We start from the raw sequence: 16,109 nt of genomic DNA, 5'->3' as shown, positions 1-16,109 counted from the left end.
TCCTCCTCCTCCTCCTCCTGCTGTTCCTCCCCCTCCTGCTCCTGCTCTTCCTCCTCCTGCTCCTCCTCCTCTGGTTAATCCGGCTCAGGTGAACTGACCTGTGAATTCAGTCCATCTGCTTGAAAGCAAGAGAAGAACGTTAGAAACAGACTGTTGGGAAGGAGAAAGGAGCAGGAAGAGGAGGAGAAAAGAGCAGGAGGGGGAGCAGGAGGAGGAGGAAGAGGAGAAAGAGTAGGAGGAGGGGCAGGAGGAGAAAGAGCAGGAGAAGGAGGAGGAGGAGAAAAGAGCAGGAGGAGGAGGAGGAGCACTATGGAGCTTCTTATGGGAAAAAGGTGAGTTTCTCATCTTTTCCACTTTCAATTCAACTTTATTTAAACAACCATCAAATACACTCAGTCACCTCCAGACACCTTATCGAGTAAACCTGGAGAACCAGGCCCAGAGGAGGAGAACCAGGCCCAGAGAGGAGAAACCTGCAGTATCAGACCCAGAGGAGGAACCTGCAGAACCAGACTCCCAGGAGGAGGAACCTGCAGAAACAGAAGAGAAGGAGGAACCTGCAGAAACAGACTGGAGGAGGAGGAGGAACATGCAGAAACAGAAGAGAAGGAGGAGGAGGAACCTGCAGAACCAGTCAGGAGGAGGAGGAACCTGCAGAACCAGAAGTGGAGGAGGAGGAACCTGCAGAAACAGACTGGAGGAGGAGGAACCTGCAGAACCAGAAGAGGAGGAGGAACCTGCAGAAACAGAAGAGGAGGAGGAACCTGCAGAAACAGACTGGAGGAGGAGGAACCTGCAGAAACAGAAGAGGAGGAGGAACCTGCAGAACCAGAAGAGGAGGAGGAACCTGCAGAAACAGACTGGAGGAGGAGGAACTGCAGAAACAGAAGAGGAGGAGGAACCTGCAGAACCAGAAGAGGAGGAGGAACCTGCAGAAACAGACTGGAGAGGAGGAACCTGCAGAAACACACTGAGGAGGAGGAACCTGCAGAACCATACTGGAGGAGGAGGAACCTGCAGAACCAGACTGGAGGAGGAGGAGGAACCTGCAAAAACGAAAGAGGAGGAGGAGGAGGAACTGCAGAACCATACTGGAGGAGGAGGAACCTGCAGAACCAGTCAGGAGGAGGAGGAACCTGCAGAAACAGAAGAGGAGGAACCTGCAGAACCAGACTGGAGGAGGAGGAACCTGCAGAAACAGAAGAGGAGGAACCTGCAGAACCAGACTGGAGGAGAACAATTCTAGTTGTTGGTTACAATATATGTCATGATGGAATGTAGTGATGTGTTTATCATCCTCCTGCTCCTTCTCCTCCTCCTGCTCCTTCTCCTCCTCCTGCTCCCCCTCTTCCACCTCCTTCTCCTCCTCCTGCTCCCCCTCTTCTGCCTACTTCTTCTCCTCCTGCTCCCCCTCTTCCACCTCCTTCTTCTCCTCCTGCTCCCCTCTTCCACCTACTTCTTCTCCTCCTGCTCCCCCTCTTCCACCTCCTTCTTCTCCTCCTGCTCCCCCTGTTCCGCCTACTACCTCTCCTCCTGCTCCCCCTCTTCCACCTCCTTCTCCTCCTCCTGCCCCCCTCTTCCACCTCCTTTCTCCTCCTCCTGCTCCCCTCTTCTGCCTACTTCTCCTCCTCCTGCTCCCCCTCTTCCACCTACTTCTTCTCCTCCTGCTCCCCCTCTTCCACCTACTTCTTCTCCTCCTGCTCCCCCTGTTCCGCCTACTACCTCTCCTCTGCTCCCCCTCTTCCACCTCCTTCTCCTCCTCCTGCCCCCTCTTCCACCTCCTTCTCCTCCTCCTGCTCCCCTCTTCCACCTCCTTCTTCTCCTTCTGCTCCCCCTCTTCTGCCTACTTCTTCTCCTCCTGCTCCCCTCTTCCACCTCCTTCTCCTCCTCCTGCCCCCTCTTCCACCTCCTTCTCCTCCTCCTGCTCCCCCTCTTCTGCCTACTTCTCCTCCTCCTACTCCCCCTCTTCCACCTACTTCTTCTCCTCCTGCCCCCCTCTTCCACCTCCTTCTTCTCCTCCTTCTCCTCCTCTTCTGCCTACTTCTCCTCCTCCTGCTCCCCCTCTTCTGTCTACTTCTTCTCCTCCTGCCCCCCTCTTCCACCTCCTTCTTCTCCTCCTCCTTCTCCTCCTCTTCTGCCTACTTCTCCTCCTCCTGCTCCCCCGCTTCTGTCTACTTCTTCTCCTCCTGCTCCCCCTCTTCTGCCTACTTCTTCTCCTCCTGCCCCCTCTTCCACCTCCTTCTTCTCCTCCTTCTCCTCCTCCTGCTCCTTCTCCTCCTTCTGCTCCTCCTTCTCCTCCTGCTCCCCCTCTTCCACCTCCTTCTCCTCCTCCTGCCCCCCTCTTCCACCTCCTTCTCCTCCTCCTGCTCCCCCTCTTCCACCTCCTTCTTCTCCTCCTGCCCCCCTCTTCCACCTCCTTCTTCTCCTCCTTCTGCTCCTTCTTCTCCTCCTGCTCCCCCTCTTTTACCTCCTTCTCCTCTCCTGCTCCTTCTCCTCCTGCTCCCCCTCTTCTGCCTCCTTCTCCTCTTCCTGCTACTTCTTCTCCTCCTGCTCCCCCTCTTCTGCCTCCTTCTTCTCCTCCTGCTCCCCTCTTCCACCTCCTTCTCCTCCTGCTCCCCTCTTCCACCTCCTTCTCCTCCTCCTGCTCCTCCTCTTCTACCTCCTTCTCCTCCTCCTGCTCCTTCTCCTCCTGCTCCCCCTCTTCCACCTCCTTCTCCTCCTCCTGCCCCCCTCTTCCACCTCCTTCTCCTCCTGCTCCCCTCTTCTGCAACTTCTTCTCCTCCGGCTCCCCCTCTTCTGCCTACTTCTTCTCCTCCTGCTCCCCCTCTTCCACCTCCTTCTCCTCCTCCTGCCCCCTCTTCCACCTCCTTCTCCTTCTCCTGCTCCCCCTCTTCTGCCTACTTCTCCTCCTCCTGCTCCCCCTCTTCCACCTACTTCTTCTCCTCCTGCTCCCCTCTTCCACCTACTTCTTCTCCTCCTGCTCCCCCTCTTCTGCCTAATTCTTCTCCTCCTGCCCCCCTCTTCCACCTCCTTCTCCTCCTCCTGCTCCTCCTCCTGCTCCTTCTCCTCCTGCTCCCCCTCTTCCACCTCCTTCTTCTCCTCCTGCTCCCCCTCTTCTGCCTACTTCTTCTCCTTCTGCTCCCCTCTTCTGCCTACTTCTTCTCCTCCTGCTCCCCCTCTTCCACCTCCTTCTCCTCCTCCTGCCCCCTCTTCCACCTCCTTCTCCTCCTCCTGCTCCCCCTCTTCTGCCTACTTCTCCTCCTCCTGCTCCCCCTCTTCCACCTACTTCTCCTCCTCCTACTCCCCCTCTTCCACCTACTTCTTCTCCTCCTGCCCCCCTCTTCCACCTCCTTCTTCTCCTCCTTCTCCTCCTCTTCTGCCTACTTCTCCTCCTCCTGCTCCCCTCTTCTGTCTACTTCTTCTCCTCCTGCTCCCCCTCTTCTGCCTACTTCTTCTCCTCCTGCCCCCCTCTTCCACCTCCTTCTTCTCCTCCTTCTCCTCTCTGCTCCTTCTCCTCCTTCTGCTCCTTCTCTCCTCTGCTCCCCCTCTTTTACCTCCTTCTCCTCCTCCTGCTCCTTCTCCTCCTGCTCCCCCTCTTCTGCCTCCTCTCCTCTTCCTGCTACTTCTTCTCCTCCTGCTCCCCCTCTTCTGCCTCCTTCTTCTCCTCCTGCTCCCCCTCTTCCACCTCCTTCTCCTCCTGCTCCCCCTCTTCCACCTCCTTCTCCTCCTCCTGCTCCTCCTCTTCTACCTCCTTCTCCTCCTCCTGCTCCTTCTCCTCCTGCTCCCCCTCTTCCACCTCCTCTCCTCCTCCTGCCCCCCCTCTTCCACCTCCTTCTCCTCCTGCTCCCCCTCTTCTGCCAACTTCTTCTCCTCCTGCTCCCCTCTTCTGCCTACTTCTTCTCCTCCTGCTCCCCTCTTCCACCTCCTTCTCCTCTCCTGCTCCTTCTCCTCCTGCTCCCTCTCTTCCAGCTCCTTCTCCTCCTCCTGCTCCTTCTCCTCCTGCTCCCCTCTCTTCCAGCTCCTTCTCCTCTTATTTCTGAATAGACTTTGTGTTGGTTGCTAGGAGCTCCTTCTTCAGGCTGCAGGATGGTGACAAGGCCTCACTGTCTACCCCCTCACACACACACACACACACACACACACACACACACACACACACACACACACACACACACACACACACACACTCACACACTCACACATACACACACAACTCATATCAATAGTGTTTACAAGCTCCTTTTCTTCTTGCCCTGGACTCAAATGTGATCTGAATCTCAAGTGTGTGTGTGTGTGTGTGTGTGTGTGTGTGTGTGTGTGTGTGTGTGTGTGTGTGTGTGTGTGTGAGTGTGAGTGTCTGTGTCTGTGAGTGTGTCTGTGTCTGTGTCTGTGAGTGTGTCTGTGTCTGTGTCTGTGAGTGTGTGTGTGTGTCTGTGTGTGTCTGTGTGTGTGTGTAGTTGATAGTGGTTGGTAGTTAATGACAGTACAGTAGTTACCAGTAGTACTAACTGACTGCCCATGAGTCAGACAGTAGTCGTCTACACTCGTATTTGACAGTCAATGACAATTGTAGTTGAGGTTGACAGTTGTTGTAGTTGACAGTCGTAGTTTACAGTTGTTGACAGTAGTTGACAGTCGTTGACAGTAGTTCACAGTCATTGACAGTCGTTGTAGTTGACAGTCGTAGTTTACAGTTGTTGACAGTCGTTGACAGTAGTTCACAGTCATTGACAGTCGTTTTAGTTGACAGTCATTGTAGTTGACAGTCGTAGTTTACAGTTGTTGACAGTAGTTGACAGTCGTTGACAGTAGTTCACAGTCATTGACAGTCGTTGCTGTTGACAGTCATTGTAGTTTACAGTCGTTGACAGTCGTTGACAGTCGTTGACAGTCGTTGTCGTTGACAGGCATTGTAGTTTACAGTCGTTGACAGTCGTTGACAGTCGTTGATGACTCGCGGTGTCTTCCAGAGGTCCTACAGCGTCGACCAGGAGCCTCAGAAGCAGCCGAGGGTGAAAACTGGTAACAGCCAGACATCAGAGGTGAGTGTGTGTGTGAGTGTGTGTGTGTGTGTGTGTGTGTGTGTGTGTATGTGTGTGTGAGTGTGTGTGTGTGTGTGTGTGTGTGTGTGTGTATGTGTGTGTGTGTGTGTGTGTGTGTGACAGTTTGAGACATAATGAGAACAGAGTGAAAACATACTGAGGACATGAGGACAGAGTGAAGACATACTGAGGACAGAGTGAAGACATGAGGACAGAATGAAGACATACTGAGGACAAATTGGAGACATGAGGACAGAATGAAGACATACTGAGGACAAATTGGAGACATGAGGACAGAATGAAGACATACTGAGGACAGAATGAAGACATGAGGACAAAGTGAAGACATTAGGACAAAGTTAAGACATACTGAGGACAAAGTGAAGACATGGGGACAAAGTGAAGACATACTGAGGACAAAGTGAAGACATGAGGACAAATTGAAGACATACTGAGGACAAAGTGAAGACACGAGGACAAAGTGAAGACATACTGAGGACAAAGTGAAGACATACTGAGGACAAAGTGAAGACATGAGGACAAAGTGAAGACATACTGAGGACAAAGTGAAGACATGGGGACAGAATGAAGACATAATGAGGTAAACAAGTTTAAACCTCTAAAAGAGTTGAATGTTCAGGAAACCCAGAAAGGAGGGGCGGAGCTTGTTGTTCTATACTAAGCTGAGAGGAGGAGAGAGCAGGAGCAGAGAGGAGGCGCAGCTAAGAGGAGCAGAGAGGAGGAGCAGAGAGGAGCAGAGAGGAGGAGCTGAGAAGAGCAGAGAGGTGCTGAGAGGAGGAGCAGAGAGGAGCAGAGAGGAGGAGCAGAGAGGAGGAGCAGAGAGGAGGAGCAGCTAAGAGGAGCAGAGAGGAGGAGCAGAGAGGAGCTGAGAGGAGCAGAGAGGAGGAGCAGCTAAGAGGAGCAGAGAGGAGCTGAGAGGAGCAGAGAGGAGCTGAGAGGAGCAGAGAGGAGGAGCAGCTAAGAGGAGCAGAGAGGAGCTGAGAGGAGCAGAGAGGAGGAGCAGCTAAGAGGAGCAGAGAGGAGGAGCAGAAAGGAGCAGAGAGGAGCTGAGAGGAGCAGAGAGGAGGAGCAGCTAAGAGGAGCAGAGAGGAGGAGCAGAAAGGAGCAGAGAGGAGCTGAGAGGAGCAGAGAGGAGCTGAGAGGAGCAGAGAGGAGGAGCAGCTAAGAGGAGCAGAGAGGAGGAGCAGAAAGGAGCAGAGAGGAGCTGAGAGGAGCAGAGAGGAGGAGCAGCTAAGAGGAGCAGAGAGGAGGAGCAGAAAGGAGCAGAGAGGAGCTGAGAGGAGCAGAGAGGAGGAGCAGAAAGGAGCAGAGAGGAGCTGAGAGGAGCAGAGAGGAGCAGAGAGGAGGAGCAGAGAGGAGGAGCAGAAAGGAGCAGAGAGGAGCTGAGAGGAGCAGAGAGGAGGAGCAGAGAGGAGGAGCAGAGAGGAGCTGAGAGGAGCAGAGAGGAGGAGCAGAGAGGAGGAGCAGAAAGGAGCAGAGAGGAGGAGCAGCTAAGAGGAGCAGAGAGGAGGAGCAGAAAGGAGCAGAGAGGAGCTGAGAGGAGCAGAGAGGAGCTGAGAGGAGCAGAGAGGAGGAGCAGAGAGGAGGAGCAGAAAGGAGCAGAGAGGAGCTGAGAGGAGCAGAGAGGAGGAGCAGCTAAGAGGAGCAGAGAGATGGATTGGAAGAGGAGCAGCTCCTCCTCCTGGACCTCCAGTGTGACTCCTACAGGAGGAGCAGGTGAGCTCGTGGCTCCTCCCCCAATTTTTACCTGACTGAAGGTTTCCTCCTGGTACCTGGTCTGGTTCTGGTCTTGTCTGGTTCTGGTCTGGTTCTCGTTCTGGTTCTAGTATCTGAGTTTTGGTTCTGGTCTGGTTCTAATTGTTGTTCTGGTTCTAGTTCTAGTTCTGGTTCTACTTCTAGACCTCCGTCTGTCCTCTGTGTGTCCAGCAGACGTCCAGAAGCTCCGCCCCCACACTGCCTGTAGCTCCGCCCTTCACCCGACAACCAATCAGAAGAGGGGGACCTCATCAAACCCCGGAAGTTGGTGAACCCAGTGACGTCATCCCGGAGCCACCAGGAGCTGCACCGCGAGCTGCTGACCCGCCGGTACGTTCCTACCGCTATACATCTATATTAATACACACTATACATCTACACTCCTACACCATAGAACCGCCGGAAACGATCCTACCTCTATACATCTACACTCCCGAACCGACGGTAACACCCTACCGCTATACATCTATATTAATACACACTATACATCTACACTCCTACACTATAGAACCGCCGGATAGGCTCCTACCTCTATACATCTACACTCCCGAACCGCCAGTAACACCCTACCGCTATACATCTATATTACTAAACACTATACATCTACACTCCTACACTATAGAACCGCCGGCTAGGCTCCGTCCTCTATACATCTACACTCCCGCCAGTAACACCCTACCACTATACATCTATATTACTACACTACACAACTACACAGCTACAAGTACACACTTATCACTACATTACACAACCACACACCTGCACGACACAACTACACATCTACAACTACAGACTTACAACTACACTACAAAACTACACTACACACCAACAATGACACAGCAACAACTACAAACCTACAACTACACATCTACAACTACAGACCTACCACTACATTACACATCTAACACTGAAACACAGATAACTACAACATACAACTACACGCCTACAACTACACTACAAAACTACACTACACACCAACAACGACACAGCAACAACAACAAACCTACAACTACACACCTACAACTGCACAAGCACACACCTACAACTACACAACACAACTACACTATGCAACTACAATATACAACTACACTACACACCTACAACTACAGAACTAGAACTACACAACACAACTACACACCTTCAACTACACAATACAACTACACACCTACAACTATACAACTCAACTACACTATGCAACTACAATATACAACTACACTACTGGCCTATAACTATACACCTAAAACTATACAAATACAACTACATGCAACTTCACTATGCAACTACTCAACTGCACACTTATAACTACACTACAGCCTACAACTAGACAAATACAACTAACCAACTACACTACAGGCCTACAACTAGACAAATACAACTAACCAACTACACTACAGGCCTACAACTAGACAAATACAACTAACCAACTACACTACAGGCCTACAACTAGACAAATACAACTAACCAACCACACTACAGGCCTACAACTAGACAAATACAAACTAACCAACTACACTACAGGCCTACAACTAGACAAATACAACTAACCAACTACACTACAGGCCTACAACTAGACAAATACAACTAACCAACCACACTACAGGCCTACAACTAGACAAATGCAACTAACCAACTACACTACAGGCCTACAACTAGACCAAATGCAACTAACCAACCACACTACAGGCCTACAACTAGACAAATACAACTAACCAACCACACTACAGGCCTACAACTAGACAAATGCAACTAACCAACCACACTACAGGCCTACAACTAGACAAATACAACTAACCAACCACACTACAGACCTACAACTAGACAAATACAACTAACCAACTACACTACAGGCCTACAACTAGACAAATACAACTAACCAACTACACTACAGGCCTACAACTAGACAAATGCAACTAACCAACTACACTACAGGCCTACAACTAGACAAATACAACTAACCAACCACACTACAGGCCTACAACTAGACAAATGCAACTAACCAACCACACTACAGGCCTACAACTAGACAAATGCAACTAACCAACCACACTACAGGCCTACAACTAGACAAATACAACTAACCAACCACACTACAGGCCTACAACTAGACAAATGCAACTAACCAACCACACTACAGGCCTACAACTAGACAAATACAACTAACCAACCACACTACAGACCTACAACTAGACAAATAGCAACTAACCAACTACACTACAGGCCTACAACTAGACAAATACAACTAACCAACTACACTACAGGCCTACAACTAGACAAATGCAACTAACCAACTACACTACAGGCCTACAACTAGACAAATACAACTAACCAACCACACTACAGGCCTACAACTAGACAAATGCAACTAACCAACTACACTACAGGCCTACAACAAGACAAATACAACTAACCAACTACACTACTACAACTAGACAAATACAACTAACCAACTACACTACACAACTACATGCCTACAACTACACTACACACCTACAGCTACGCTACACAACTACAACTACACAACACAACAACACTATGACAACTACACTACACAACTACACCATTACAACTACACACCTACAACTACACAACACAACTAAAACTACACAACTACAACTATACACTGTTGGGATTTATGGTTGGTTATTAGTGTTAAGTTACTGGAAGTAATAGATTTTTGAATGTAATAAATCCTTGGAAGTAATTTATGGAAAATTGAAATGATTGATGGAAGTAAACTGTCATTTACTCCTTAACAACTTCTAAAGTCATTGACTAATTACTTAAAAACTAATAATAAGAATAAGAATACATTAATAATAATGAATAAATTAGCGAAAATAATTTATTAATGAAAAATTAAATTGAATCAATTGCTATTCATGAAATAATAAAAAGGGGCACCACCAGATACACTGGAAATAACCTAATACCAGAAATCAGTGTCATTTGTAAAAAGGGTTATTTAAGTTAGTTAATATTTCTGTGTAAATATAACAATCTTCAATAAAAGAGAAGGTGTGAGATTCTGTTACAACCAGTAACTGTCAACAATAAATAAACAATAATTACCAGGAATCCATCAATTCAGCTAAAAGGCGTTTATTAACTAAAATGTATTAATTCATAAATCATCTCATACGTCAACAAACCTCATCTAAATGGAGATGGCGTGTGTGTGTGTGTGTGTGTGTGTGTGTGTGTTGTGTGTGTGTGTGTGTGTGTGTGTGTGTGTGTGTGTGTGTGTGTTGTGTGTGTGTGTGTGTGTGTGTGTGTGTTGTGTGTGTTGTGTGTGTGTGTGTGTGTGTGTGTTGTGTGTGTGTGTGTGTGTGTGTTGTGTGTGTGTGTGTGTGTGTGTGTGTGTGTGTGTGTTGTGTGTGTGTGTGTGTGTGTGTGTGTGTGTGTGTGTGTGTGTGTGTGTGTGTGTGTGTGTGTGTGTGTGTAGGGACTGTGTGGAGACGAAGCCGGAGCTCCAGAGGAGTTTTAGAAGTCGAGGAAACGAGAGCAGCTGATTCGTCAGAGAAAACAGGAAGCCGCCGCCCACAGGAAGTTGTCTCCTCTGGAGGCGGAGCTACAGAAAAGACATGATAAGCTGGAGGAGGTAACACAACTACTACACTATTACACAACAACTACACAACTACTACACTATTACACAATGACTACACAACTGCTACACAACCACACAACTCCTACACGACTACTACACAACTACTACACTATTACACAATGACTAAACACAACTGCTACACAACCACACAACTCCTACACGACTACTACACAACTACTACACTATTACACAATGACTACACAACTGCTACACAACCACACAACTCCTACACGACTACTACACAACTACTACACTATTACACAACAACTACACAACTACTACACAACCACACAACTCCTACACGACTACTACACAACTACTACACTATTACACAACAACTACACAACTACTACACAACCACACAACTCCTACACGACTACTACACAACTACTACACTATTACACAATGACTACACAACTGCTACACAACCACACAACTCCTACACGACTACTACACAACTACTACACTATTACACAATGACTACACAATTGCTACACAACCACACAACTCCTACACGACTACTACACAACTACTACACTATTACACAATGACTACACAACTGCTACACAACCACACAACTCCTACACGACTACTACACAACTACTACACTATTACACAACAACTACACAACTACTACACAACCACACAACTCCTACACGACTACTACACAACTACTACACTATTACACAACAACTACACAACTACTACACAACCACACAACTCCTACACGGACTACTACACAACTACTACACTATTACACAATGACTACACAACTGCTACACAACCACACAACTCCTACACGACTACTACACAACTACTACACTATTACACAACAACTACACAACTACTACACAACCACACAACTCCTACACGACTACTACACAACTACTACACTATTACACAACGACTACACAATTACTACACAACCACACAACTCCTACACGACTACTACACAACTACTACACTATTACACAACGACTACACAACTACTACACAACCACACAACTCCTACACGACTACTACACAACTACTACACTATTACACAACGACTACACAATTACTACACAACCACACAACTCCTACACGACTACTACACAACTACTACACTATTACACAACGACTACACAACTACTACACGACCACACAACTCCTACACGACTACTACACAACTACTACACTATTACACAGCGACTACACAACTACTACACGACCACACAACTCCTACACGACTACTACACAACTACTACACTATTACACAGCGACTACACAACTGCTGCACGACCACACAACTCCTACACGACTACTACACAACTACTACACTATTACACAACGACTACACAACTGCTGCACAACCACACAACTCCTACACGACTACTACACAACTACTACACTATTACACAACAACTACACAATTGCTACACGACCACACAACTCCTACACGACTACTACACAACTACTACACTATTACACAACGACTACACAATTACTACACGACCACACAACTACTACACTATTACACAACGACTACACAATTACTACACAACCACACAACTCCTACACGACTACTACACAACTACTACACTATTACACAATGACTACACAACTACTACACAACCACACAACTCCTACACGACTACTACACAACTACTACACTATTACACAATGACTACACAATTACTACACAACCACACAACTCCTACACGACTACTACACAACTACTACACTATTACACAACGACTACACAATTACTACACAACCACACAACTCCTACACGACTACTACACAACTACTACACTATTACACAACGACTACACAACTACTACACGACCACACAACTACTACACTATTACACAACGACTACACAATTACTACACAACCACACAACTCCTACACGACTACTACACAACTACTACACTATTACACAACGACTACACAACTGCTGCACGACCACACGACTACTACACAACTACTACACTATTACACAACGACTACACAACTGCTACACAACCACACAACTCCTACACGACTACTACACAACTACTACACTATTACACAACAACTACACAATTACTACACGACCACACAACTCCTACACGACTACTACACAACTACTACACTATTACACAACGACTACACAATTACTACACAACCACACAACTCCTACACGACTACTACACAACTACTACACTATTACACAACGACTACACAACTGCTGCACGACCACACAACTCCTACACGACTACTACACAACTACTACACTATTACACAATGACTACACAACTGCTACACGACCACACAACTCCTACACGACTACTACACAACTACTACACTATTACACAACAACTACACAACTACTACACAACCACACAACTCCTACACGACTACTACACAACTACTACACTATTACACAATGACTACACAACTGCTACACAACCACACAACTCCTACACGACTACTACACAACTACTACACTATTACACAACAACTACACAACTACTACACAACCACACAACTCCTACACGACTACTACACAACTACTACACCATTACACAACAACTACACAACTACTACACAACCACACAACTCCTACACGACTACTACACAACTACTACACTATTACACAATGACTACACAACTGCTACACAACCACACAACTCCTACACGACTACTACACAACTACTACACTATTACACAACAACTACACAACTACTACACAACCACACAACTCCTACACGACTACTACACAACTACTACACTATTACACAACAACTACACAACTACTACACAACCACACAACTCCTACACGACTACTACACAACTACTACACTATTACACAACAACTACACAATTACTACACGACCACACAACTCCTACACGACTACTACACAACTACTACACTATTACACAACGACTACACAATTACTACACAACCACACAACTCCTACACGACTACTACACAACTACTACACTATTACACAACGACTACACAACTGCTGCACGACCACACAGCTCCTACACGACTACTACACAACTACTACACTATTACACAACGACTACACAACTGCTACACAACCACACAACTCCTACACGACTACTACACAACTACTACACTATTACACAACAACTACACAATTACTACACGACCACACAACTCCTACACGACTACTACACAACTACTACACTATTACACAACGACTACACAATTACTACACAACCACACAACTCCTACACGACTACTACACAACTACTACACTATTACACAACAACTACACAACTACTACACAACCACACAACTCCTACACGACTACTACACAACTGCTACACTATTACACAACGACTACACAATTACTACACAACCACACAACTCCTACACGACTACTACACAACTACTACACTATTACACAACGACTACACAACTACTACACGACCACACAACTACTACACTATTACACAACGACTACACAACTACTACACGACCACACAACTACTACACAACTACTACAGAACCACACAACTACTACAGAACCACACAACTACTACACAACTACTACAGAACCACACAACTACTACACAACCACACAACTACTACACAACTACTACAGAACCACACAACTACTACACAACCACACAACTACTACACAACTACTACAGAACCACACAACTACTACACAACTACTACAGAACCACACAACTACTACACGACTACTTAACAACTACTACGCAACTACACAAATACCCTTATACTAGATAATAATTATTAATGGACTGTTTATCTGTCTCTATGTCCCTTTGTATGTCCCTGTGTCTGTCTCTGCATCCATGTGTCCCTGTGCCTGTCCCTGTATGTGTGTCTGTCTCTGTCTTTGTCTCTGTTCCTGTGTCCCTGTGTCTGTCCCTGTATGTGTGTCTATCTCTGTCTTTGTGTCTGTCCCTGTATGTGTGTCTGTCTCTGTCTTTGTCTCTGTTCCTGTGTCCCTGTGTCTGTCCCTGTCCCTGTATGTGTGTCTATCTCTGTCTTTGTGTCTGTCCCTGTATGTGTGTCTGTCTCTGTCTTTGTGTCTGTCCCCGTGTCTGTCCCTGTCCCTGTATGTGTGTCTATCTCTGTCTTTGTGTCTGTCCCTGTGTCTGTCCCTGTATGTGTGTCTATCTCTGTCTTTGTGTATGTCCCTGTGTCTGTCCCTGTCCCTGTATGTGTGTATGTCTCTGTCTTTGTGTCTGCCCCTGTGTCTGTCCCTGTCCCTGTATGTGTGTCTGTCTCTGTCTTTGTGTCTGTCCCTGTGCCGGTCCCTGTGTCTGTCTCTGTCCCTGTGTCCCTGTGTCTGTCCTCAGCTGGAGCAGCAGCAGCAGCAGGACGTCAGAGCTCCAGAGTTCATCAAGGTGAAGGACAACCTGCGGCGGACGTCCACTTGTAAAGACGAGATGCTGTGAAGACTCCTCGTCCTCCAGGGGACAAACTGTGGACACACTATGGAAACTGTGGACATTGGGCACTATGGGCACTGGCGACATACTGTGGACACACTATGGAACTGTGGACACTGGTCACTGTGGACACACTGTGGACACTGTATGTAAACTGTGGACACTGTGGACAATATGGACACTGTGGACACAATATGGAACTGTGGACACTATAGACATTGTATACACTGGAAACTATGGACACTGTGGATACGCTATGGAAACTGTGGACACTATGGACACTGTGGACACACTATGGACAAGATCCTATAGGCACTGTATACACTGGACACTATGGACACTATGGACACACTATGAACAAGATCTTATAGACACTGTAGCCACTGTATACACTGGACACTATGGACACTCTAGAGACAATTGACACTATGGACACTGTGGGCAGGGACAGCATGGATATTGTAGACACAATGGACACTGTAGACAGTATGGACAATGGACATTATAGACACAATGGACTGTAGACAGTATGGACAATGGACATTATAGACACTATGGACACTGTAGACACTATGGACAATGGACATTATAGACACTATGGACACTGTAGACACTATGGACAATGGACATTATAGACACTATGTACATTATAAACACTATGGACACTGTAGACACTATGGGCAATGGACATTATAGACACAATGGACACTGTAGACAGTATGGACAATGGACATTATAGACACTATGGACACTGTAGACACTATGGACAGTGGACATTATAGACACTATGGACGCTGTACACAGTATGGACAATGGACATTATACACACTATGGACACTGTAGACACTATGGACAATGGACATTATAGACACTATGGACACTGTAGACAGTATGGACAATGGACATTATAGACACTATGGACGCTGTAGACAGTATGGACAATGGACATTATAAACACTATGGACAATGGACATTATAGACACTATGGACGCTGTAGACAGTATGGACAATGGACATTATAGACATTATGGACAATGGACATTATAGACACAATGGACACTGTAGACAGTATGGACAATGGGCATTATAGACACTATGGACACTGTACACACTATGGACAATGGACATTATAGACACTATGGACACTGTAGACAGTATGGACAATGGACATTATAGACATTATGGACGCTGTAGACAGTATGGACAATGGACATTATAGACACTATGGACAATGGACATTATAGACACTATGGACACTGTAG

At 47.0% G+C, this 16,109-nt stretch overlaps 1 protein-coding gene across 1 annotated transcript; it reads left to right on the top strand.

The window, feature by feature from the left end:
• Positions 1–4,949: 4,949 nt before the first annotated feature.
• Positions 4,950–15,081, top strand: LOC308148319 (protein FAM107B-like; the record flags this gene model as incomplete). Its single annotated transcript, XM_080521775.1, is given in 5 exon segments — positions 4,950–5,042; positions 7,027–7,148; positions 10,261–10,300; positions 10,303–10,416; positions 14,755–15,081. Coding segments are annotated over 5 exon segments (468 nt in total). The 3' UTR covers positions 14,854–15,081.
• Positions 15,082–16,109: the final 1,028 nt, after the last annotated feature.

The sequence above is a fragment of the Blennius ocellaris genome (genome assembly GCF_963422515.1).
Source record: "Blennius ocellaris genome assembly, contig: SCAFFOLD_69, whole genome shotgun sequence".
In the NCBI taxonomy this organism is placed as follows: domain Eukaryota; kingdom Metazoa; phylum Chordata; class Actinopteri; order Blenniiformes; family Blenniidae; genus Blennius; species Blennius ocellaris.
The sequence above is the reverse complement of the archived record's forward strand: the minus strand, read 5'-3'. Positions and strand labels throughout refer to the sequence as shown.